At 45.6% G+C, this 10,566-nt stretch overlaps 1 protein-coding gene across 1 annotated transcript in view; it reads left to right on the top strand.

Moving 5' to 3' along the window:
• The first annotated feature begins 6,769 nt into the window (after positions 1-6,769).
• The window catches only part of LOC124609007, a 99,366-nt gene continuing 95,569 nt past the window's right edge, over positions 6,770-10,566 (top strand). The window contains exon 1 of the mRNA XM_047140034.1: positions 6,770-6,869. Coding sequence (XP_046995990.1) covers positions 6,828-6,869 — 42 coding nt within the window. The 5' untranslated portion in view covers positions 6,770-6,827. The remainder of the gene's footprint in view (positions 6,870-10,566) is intronic.

Here is a 10,566-nt window from a genome sequence, read left to right as displayed (position 1 = left end):
GATAACTGTTTATCTGTGAAAAGTCTGAGTCTACATTGTCTTCCAGGTCATTAATGTACTATATGAACAACAAGTGTCCCAACACACTTGCACGGGACGCCCCTGAAGCTATTTCTAGGTCTGTACGTGACTCTCTAACCAACGTAGCTACGTCGTCCAGGAAATAAATCCTCAGTCAATTCATGAATTTCTTTTGAGACTCTGTTTCAAGATGACCTCGGTAGAGTGCTAGACTTCAGCCCTGAAGGTCCCGGATACATCTACATCTATATCAATACTTTCTACATAAGCTCACGAATTTGGCAGAAGGTTCAGGTTTTGAATATTTCTCGACCGATTCACCACCGATCAGCACGTGTAAGAAATGATCACCTAAATACACTGACGAAAAAAGTTGCAACACCAAGAAAGAGCTATGCAACATAAATGAAAGTTGGTAGGCGTGTTTTTGCACCTGAAAGACGATGTCTACTCAAATTTCGCTCCAGTCGCATAAGAGATGCGCTAGTGGAACCACTATGAGGTCGCAAATGAGGATTGCTTCAAATACACGCTGTAACGGTCGTGAGTGTTACTTACCTTTGTGATTGGACCTGGTGAGCTGACGTTAGTCAAGAATGCCTTTAAGGCGACCAAGACGCGATTACCAACACGTCACAGAACGAAGTCATTTGCTAGGATCACAAGAAGCTGAATGTTCCTTCTGCGATATTGTAGAAATACTTGGCAAGAACTTAGGCACTGCACATGATTGCTGGCAGTGGTTGTTACGAGAATGTACGGTCGCAAGAAGACCAGGCCCCTGATGGTCACTTGGCACTACCAGGAGGGAAGACCATCGTGTTCTGTGTATGGTTCTGGGACATCTGCAGCAGCAATTTGAGCAGCAGTTGCCACCACAGTGACAAAACGAACTGTTGCTAATTGGTTACTTCAAGGACAGCTCTGAGCCAGACGCCCTTAAGCGTGGTTTCCACTCAGGCCAAACCACTGCGACTTCCGACTTCAGTGCTGTCAAGTGAGAGCTCATTGGAGGTTCACGTTGGAAGTATGATGTGTTTTCTGATGAAAGCTGGTGCTTCCTCAGTGCCTGTGATAACTCTGTGTTGGTTAGGAGGAGAAGGCCAGCCGAACGCCTGTCTGAGCCCTAGACACATTGGACCTACATCTGAATTAGGGTCTGAAGTGCCGTTTCGTATGACAGAAGGAGCACTGTCGTGGCTACCCCACGCACCCTGGCTGCAAATTTGTACGTCAGTCTAGTGACTGTGCCTGTTGTGCTGAAACTGTGCAGGAAACTCCATCCCACATACTGACATCCGGCGCCTGAACAACGCAATGTATGCACGTTTCCGTTCAACACTCTGGCGGTTACACGGGTTATTAATGTACCAGTAGTTCACATTTTGCGATGATACAAATCGAGTTTCCCTTCTTTGAAGTTTTTCAGTGTTCTTCTTCAATCCACTCTGGTAAGGATCCCATATCGCGCAGAACTAGTCTGGCAGTATCTTGTAATTGTTCTGTCAATAAAAGGCAGTCTTTTGTTCGCCATACACAAATATTCTCTGTGCGGTAGTTCCAATGTAAGATGTTCCTAATTGTAAACCCCGGGTTTTTTTTTTTTTTTTGTCATCAGTCTACTGACTGGTTTGATGCGGCCCGCCACGAATTCCTTTCCTGTGCTAACCTCTTCATCTCAGAGTAGCACTTGCAACCTACGTCCTCAATTATTTGCTTGACGTATTCCAATCTCTGTCTTCCTCTACAGTTTTTGCCTTCTACAGCTCCCTCTAGTACCATGGAAGTCATTCCCTCATGTCTTAGCAGATGTCCTATCATCCTGTCCCTTCTCCTTATCAGTGTTTTCCACATATTCCTTTCTTCTCCGATTCTGCGTAGAACCTTCTCATTCCTTACCTTATCAGTCCACCTAATTTTCAACATTCGTCTATAGCACCACATCTCAAATGCTTCGATTCTCTTCTGTTCCGGTTTTCCCACAGTCCATGTTTCACTACCATACAATGCTGTATTCCAGACGTACATCCTCAGAAATTTCTTCCTCAAATTAAGGCCGATATTTGATATTAGTAGACTTCTCTTGGCCAGAAATGCCTTTTTTGCCATAGCGCGTCTGCTTTTGATGTCCTCCTTGCTCCATCCGTCATTGGTTATTTTACTGCCTAGGTAGCAGAATTCCTTAACTTCATTGACTTCGTGACCATCAATCCTGATGTTAAGTTTCTCGCTGTTCTCATTTCTACTACTTCTCATTACCTTTGTCTTTCTCCGATTTACTCTCAAACCATACTGTGTACTCATTAGACTGTTCATTCCGTTCAGCAGATCATTTAATTCTTCTTCACTTCCACTCAGGATAGCAATGTCATCAGCGAATCGTATCATTGATATCCTTTCACCTTGTATTTTAATTCCACTCCTGAACCTTTCATTTATTTCCATCGTTGCTTCCTCGATGTACAGATTGAAGAGTAGGGGCGAAAGGCTACAGCCTTGTCTTACACCCTTCTTAATACGAGCACTTCGTTCTTGATGGTCCACTCTTATTATTCCCTCTTGGTTGTTGTACGTATTGTATATGACCCGTCTCTCTCTATAGCTTACCCCTACTTTTTTCAGAATCTCGAACAGCTTGCACCATTTTATATTGCCGAACGCTTTTTCCAGGTCGACAAATCCTATGAAAGCGTCTTGATTTTTCTTTAGCCTTGCTTCCATTATTAGCCGTAACGTCAGAATTGCCTCTCTCGTCCCTTTACTTTTCCTAAATCCAAACTGATCGTCACCTAGCGCATTCCCAATTTTCTTTTCCAGTCTTCTGTATATTATTCTCGTAAGCAGCTTCGATGCATGAGCTGTTAAGCTGATTGTGCGATAATTCTCGCACTTTTCAGCTCTTGCCGTCTTCGGAATTGTGTGGATGATGCTTTTCCGAAAGTCAGATGGTATATCGCCAGACTCATATATTCTACACACCAACGTGAATAGTCGTTTTGTTGCCACTTCCCCCAATGATTTTAGAAATTCTGATGGAATGTTATCTAACCCTTCTGCCTTATTTGACCGTAAGTCCTCCAAAGCTCTTTTAAATTCCGATTCTAATACTGGATCCCCTATCTCTTCTAAATCGACTCCTGTTTCTTCTTCTATCACATCAGACAAATCTTCACCCTCATAGAGGCTTTCAATGTATTCTTTCCACCTATCTGCTCTCTCCTCTGCATTTAACAGTGGAATTCCCGTTGCACTCTTAATGTTACCACCGTTGCTTTTAATGTCACCAAACGTTGTTTTGACTTTCCTGTATGCTGAGTCTGTCCTTCCGACAATCATATCTTTTTCGATGTCTTCACATTTTTCCTGCAGTCATTTCGTCTTAGCTTCCCTGCACTTCTTATTTATTTTATTCCTCAGCGACTTGTATTTCTGTATTCCTGATTTTCCCGCAACATGTTTGTACTTCCTCCTTTCATCAATCAACTGAAGTATTTCTTCTGTTACCCATGGTTTCTTCGCAGCTACCTTCTTTGTACCTATGTTTTCCTTCCCAACTTCTCTGATGGCCCTTTTTAGAGATGTCCATTCCTCTTCAACTGTACTGCCTACTGCGCTATTCCTTATTGCTGTATCTATAGCGTTAGAGAACTTCAAACGTATCTCGTCATTCCTTAGTACATCCGTATCCCACTTCTTTGCGTATTGATTCTTCTTGACTAATGTCTTGAACTTCAGCCTACTCTTCATCACTACTATATTGTGATCTGAGTCTATATCTGCTCCTGGGTACGCCTTACAATCCAGTATCTGGTTTCGGAATCTCTGTCTGACCATGATGTAATCTAATTGAAATCTTCCCGTATCTCCCGGCCTTTTCCAAGTATACCTCCTCCTCTTGTGATTCTTGAACAGGGTATTAGCTATTACTAGCTGAAACTTGTTACAGAACTCAATTAGTCTTTCTCCTCTTTCATTCCTTGTCCCAAGCCCATATTCTCTTGTAACCTTTTCTTCTACTCCTTCCCCTACAACTGCATTCCAGTCGCCCATGACTATTAGATTTTCGTCCCCCTTTACATACTGCATTACCCTTTCAATATCCTCATACACTTTCTCTATCTGTTCATCTTCAGCTTGCGACGTCGGCATGTATACCTGAACTATCGTTGTCGGTGTTGGTCTGCTGTCGATTCTGATTAGAACAACCCGGTCACTGAACTGTTCACAGAAACACACCCTCTGCCCTACCTTCCTATTCATAACGAATCCTGCACCTGTTATACCATTTTCTGCTGCTGTTGATATTACCCGATACTCATCTGACCAGAAATCCTTGTCATCCTTCCACTTCACTTCACTGACCCCTACTATATCTAGATTGAGCCTTTGCATTTCCCTTTTCAGTTTTTCTAGTTTCCATACCATGTTGAAGCTTCTGACATTCCACGCCCCGAGTCGTAGAACGTTATCCTTTCGTTGATTATTCAATCTTTTTCTCATGGTAACCTCCCCCTTGGCAGTCCCCTCCCGGAGATCCGAATGGGGGACTATTCCGGAATCTTTTGCCAATGGAGAGATCATCATGACAGTTCTTCAATTACAGGCCACATGTCCTGTGGTTACATGTTACGTGTCTTTAATGCAGTGGTTTCCATTGCCTTCTGCATTCTCATGTCGTTGATCATTGTTGATTCTTCCGCCTTTAGGGGCAATTTAGCACCCCTAGGACAAGAGAGTGCCCTGAACCTCTATCCGCTCCTCCGCCCTCTCTGACAAGGCCGTTGGCAGAATGAGGCTGACTTCTTATGCCGGAAGTCTTCGGCCGCCTTTAGGCAGTGGCGGGGATCGAACCCGGGACCGATTATGAATCAAAGACGCTACCCCTAGACCACGGGTACTTACTTGAATTAAAAACCTTTAAATTTATATGATTTATTGTGTAACCGAAATTCAACGGATTCCTTTTAATACTCATGTGGTGGACCTCACACTTTGTACTGTTCATTGTCAAGAGATAGTTTCCCCTCCACCGTGTCTAAAACATTTCTTAATTATATTGATCTTCTGAGGAATTTACTAGACGATAAACGATAGTATCAGTTGCATTCAATTAGTGAGGACTGTTCACATTGTGTTCCAAAACATTCATATATAAGGGACGATCAAAACGTTTCCGTTTGACGGCGTTGCTGCCGGCCGCGGTGGCCGAGCGGTTCTAGGCGCTTCAGTCCGGAACCGCGCGACTGATACGGTCGCAGGTTCGAATCCTGCCTCGGGCATGGATGTGTGTGATGTCCTTAGGTTAGTTAGGTTTAAGTAGTTCTAAGTTCTAGGGGACTGATGACCTCAGATGTTAAGTCCCATAGTGCTCAGAGCCATTTGAACCATTTTGAACGGCGTTGCTGCTGCCTGTATGCAACGTGCATGAGTGCAATAAATGCAGAAACGTGAAATATGGATGACTTTATTGCCTAAAGCGTCCAGAGAGGACCAACGTATTGATATTGTTTTCTTGGCTGCCGAAGGGCAAAGACCGACAGACACCCATTGGAGAATGAATAATGCATATGGGGCAGCGTGTCTGTCGAAAACGACTGTAAACTGCAGAAGACATTAAGGACTCTTCACGCAACAGGACACGGTGTTTTATCAAACAAGTATCTTCAAACTGGTGCGTCGGTGGGATGATTACCTCAATACTGACGGCAGTTTTGCTTGATTGGCATGCCGATTCCGGACTCCATGTCCTTCGAGCGGAATCTTTTTGGTCGCCGCTTACAGGTCAGAAACGGGAGAGGGCTCCTAACACTTGCTTGGGGAACGCCAGATATCACTTGTGTTTCACTCAATGATTTGCCGTTAGGCCGGCAAGAGTGGCAGATCGGTTTTTGGCGCTACAGTCTGGAACCGCGAGACCGCTACGGTCGCAGGTTCGAATCCTGCCTCGGGCATGGAGGTGTGTGATGTCCTTAGGTTAGGTTTAAGTAGTTCTAAGTTCTAGGGGACCTCAGAAGTTAAGTCCCATGGTGTTCAGAGCCATTTGAATCATTTGAAATTGCCGTTAGCTACTGTGAAGTGTGTCCTTTCTGACAGGAAATCAGGAATCATCAGGCAAGACGACACTGCACAGACACCCAATTTGATTAGCACTCGCTTGTGCAGAACGGTGACAAAAGCCTTCCTGAAATCTAGAAATATGGAATCAAATTGAGATCAAATGGCTCTGAGCACTATGGGACTTAACATCTTAGGTCATCAGTCCCCTATAACTTAGAACTACTTAAACCTAACTAACCTAAGGACATCACACACATCCATGCCCGAGGCAGGATTCGAACCTGCGACCGTAGCGGTCGCGCGGTTCCAGACTGTAGCGCCTAGAACCGCTCGGCCACACCTGCCGGCAGAATGGCTGCATTCTACTTGCAGTCAACACAATAGCCCGGTCACGGGCTTGAGTCGCAGGCCTTATTTTACTTACTCTGTATCATCGTTTTTGCATTAATAAATGTTGGTGTGGAACCGGGTCAAGCGGTTTTCTCGATAGTGTATCGTTCTGGCAATTGTTTACACATGTGCGGAAGAGGGAGAGAGCAGCTTGTGGGAATTCCGAGAAGGTATCGATGCAGATACGGTATCGGCAGCTGCGTCGCCGGGGTGACGAGAGGCGACCCGGCGCCGTGCTGTGGTGGGGAGGGTGCCGCGTGACGTGGCGCGGCGCGGCGCCGCATATAAGCGTTCGGGGGCCGGCGCGGCGTACAGTGTCAGCCGCACCGCAGCACACACCAGACCAGACCAGAGGAACCATGCGCGCCGCCGCAACAGCCGCTCTCTGCCTCGCGCTCTCCGTGAGTACCGCAAGCAGGGCCGCGCCGCCACTCTCCCCCAGCCTACCGCCCTGTGTTTACACACCGCGCCACGTGTTGTCACAGGATTGCTTCCATTCAGTAAACTTTGTCCCGTAAAGAAGAGAAATAAGCCATTTGAGCTATGCGTGTTTAAGGGAAATTAGATCAGCACCGCAACCGCAAATCCCTTGCCCCCAAGTTTTTTATCCTCATCTACGGATATTAAAAACCTTAAATCATTTTAACCTGTTCCGTAAACGTAGATGCCAACTTTGACTACATTTTAATGCAACTTAGTACAAATGACTCTGAGCACTATGGGGCTTAACAGCTGAGGTTATCAGTCCAAATGGTTCAAATGGCTCTGAGCACTATGGGACTTAACTACTGAGGTCATCAGTCCCCTAGAACTTAGAACTACTTAAACCTAACTAACCTAAGGCCATCACACACATCCATGCCCGAGGCAGGATTCGAACCTGCGACCGTAGCGGTCACGCGGTTCCAAACTGACGCGCTTAGAACCGCACGGCCACACCGGCCGGCTATTATCAGTCCCCTAGAACTTAGAACTACTTAAACCTAACTAACCTAAGGACGTCACACACATCCATGCCTGAGGTAGGATTCGAACCTGCGATTGTAGCAGGCGCGAGGTTCCGGCCTGAAGCGCCTAGAACCGCTCGGCCACCCCGGCCGACTACAACTTAGTCTTTAATATTATTAATATATTCCGCACAAGTTCGCAAGTAATGAAACTGATATCATGAAATATCCGCCGGAGTATTTCCGTAATATTGTCAAGTCAAATGCAATCGTGCTACAAATTAACGTCGCATACTGCATGCTGTTAAAGGTTAGTGATGGAGTTCGTTTATCAAATGTACATTAATTCGCCAGTTTCTTCTTTTTCGTTCCTCTCCTGCCCTTGTTTCACGTCGGTGCAGGATCGGCACGGTTAAGAACGGATTTGCAAATTTGAGGTGTGGCCGGATGCCCCTCCTCTCCCCACGGGACGCAGTGGGCGTACCCCCACTAACTGCGTGTAGTGTTATTTATGTGAAAGTGTGAGGAAGTTTCTCTGGATATTTCCGAATCGTGTAACCGAGCCAGCACATGGCTACCAACCCGCCATTCGCCTAGCGGAATGTGAGCAACCGCCTAAAAGTCTTATCCAGGCAAGCCGAAATGTCCCCATCACAGAAACGGTGCCTTAATACTCTCGGCTGTGCTAGCAGATTACGTTTATTTACCACGATGTTATATAATGTTTCTCTGCTAGACATTTCAATGTAATGAGCGTTGCACTGCATACTAGTGAACAAATTTAAGAGACAAGCTAATAGACCCACTGATTTTGTATCTAAAATTATTTATTTCGTGCGTGCTACATAAACAGGAGTTACACCACAAAGCAAAGAGTCCACTGGACAGAGTATCAGCGTCGTTTTGTAGTGGCTTCCGATAGATCCATAAGACCCCCTGTTACTCCAGACCGAAGCTGGGTGGACTCGGGCCTCAGACTGGTACGACGAAAACTGGACGGACGCGTCACTGTGCGAGACACTGGGCTGGAGAGCACGTCGCCTGCTTTTCTAGTCCTTAAAGGCGTCGGCAGAACGTCTGCCCTCTCCAGGACACTGTACTTTAAAGTAAGTTCAGTGGCACTTCGTCCCGAATAAGTAATACGAATAAAAAGTATAGTAACAATCATTATCGATGGCATGTAATGGAAAACAGGCAAAAAATGTAATATTGACGTTGTCCTTTGACTTTAACTACAAAGTAGTTATTGCTACGGATATCGGCAGATTCACCCGCACGAACACTTACCGATAGTATCCGGTTACAGGTTTAGCGATAAACATCGTGTAACTTGTTAGTGGTAATACTAAAAAGCGACATACACTGGGACGAACCTGTTCAATCGCTAGTAGGAAAGTCGATTGGTTTGTCGGAAGGACTCTGGAAAAGTGCAGCGTATATGTAAAGGAAATTGCACACAAGAAGCTGGTGCGACCAATTCTAAAGTATTTTTCCACTGTTTGGAGTCCTTATCAGGCGAGCACCTCTGTAGACGTCGTACGCTCTTCGAGACACGCTGCTAGGGGCGTAACAGGATGTGTTCAGCAAACTGAAATGAGAATCTTTGGAAAAAAGACAACATATCTCTCACCAAACGCTATTGGGTAAATTTAAGTACATTTTCACGAGGTGGTGCCCCACAACGCGTAGATATTTGATAAATATCCCGATTACCGTCTCGAACTGCGATAAAATCTTTATTTAAACAACCAGTTTCGGCCGACTGTCCAACAGGTTCCTAAGAGAATTTACAGAATCATCTTAGATGAATATAAAATCATTAACTTCAGATAGTTGTTGTTGTTGTTGTGGTCTTCAGTCCTGAGACTGATTTGATGCAGCTCTCCATGCTACTCTATCCTGTGCAAGCTTCTTCATCTCCCAGTACCTACTGCAGCCTACATCCTTCTGTATCTGTTTAGTGTATTCATCTCTTGGTGTGCCTCTACGATTTTTACGCTCCGCGCTGTCCTCCAATACCAAATTGGTGATCCCTTGATGCCTCAGAACATGTCCTACCAACCGAAAAGTATGAATTTGTCACTGTTGTCATGTCGTAATATAAATTATACACTGTCGAATCACATTAACGTGATCAGCTGTCAAAATCCTGAATAATCACCTTTTGCAGCGAAGGCCGCTGCGAGGAGTGAGAGAAGAGGCAGTGAGGTCCAAGAAGGTTCAGACGGGTACATGGAGCCACGCTGACTCCACTGCCGTCTCCACCTGCGCCAGGTTTCCCGGTAGAGGACCCATGGGGCGAACAGCCTGATCGAGATGGTCCACAGATACTCGACTGGGTTTAAATCCAGGGACTTTGGAGGCCGGGGAGTACGGTAGACTCACCCTGGAGCTCTTCAAACTACGCACGTACACTAAGAGCAGTATGACACGTTGTATTGTCCTGCTGGTAAATGCCATCGTGTCGAGAAAAACCACACTACATATAGGAATGGACGTGGTCCCCAAGGACAGATAATAGTTGTGCTGATCCACTGTGCGTTTTAGAATGTCGGAATAACCCAGGGAATGCCACGAAAAAAATCACAACGCTCTTTCCCCCGTCCTGAACCCTTGCGATGATTGTTGCAGGGCGTTTTCCATCTCTCCGATGGGGAATACAGCGTGATACATCTGAAAAGGCCATTTGTCGCCACTCAGTGGACGTACAATTGCGGTACTGGCGTGCAAATTCCAACCTTCGTTATCGATGAGCAGCAGTCAGCACGGACGCACCTAGTAAGCGCCTGCTGCGGAGGCCCATACGTAGCAACCTTCGCTGAGGAGACACTGTTGATAGCCCCCTCGGTTCAGATTAATGTGACTGGATCGCATGTAATCAAAAATGTTCAAATGTGTGTGAAATTTTATAGGACTTAACTGCTAAGATCATCAGTCCCTAAGCTTACACACTACTTAACCTAAATTATACTAAGGACAAACACACACACCCATGTCCGAGGGAGGACTCGAACCTCCGCCGGGATCAGCCGCACAGTGCATGTAATCAGTGTTACGCAGTTTATTCTTTCTGTTGCATCAGCAATCGGCGTTAAGGCTGTGAACAGATCTATCCGCTCAATCAAAAATACACTAATTTACGTTTTTCGAG

The sequence above is a fragment of the Schistocerca americana genome, chromosome 1 (assembly GCF_021461395.2).
Source record: "Schistocerca americana isolate TAMUIC-IGC-003095 chromosome 1, iqSchAmer2.1, whole genome shotgun sequence".
NCBI classification, from domain to species: Eukaryota; Metazoa; Arthropoda; class Insecta; order Orthoptera; family Acrididae; genus Schistocerca; species Schistocerca americana.
This window is presented reverse-complemented; position numbering and strand designations above follow the sequence as displayed.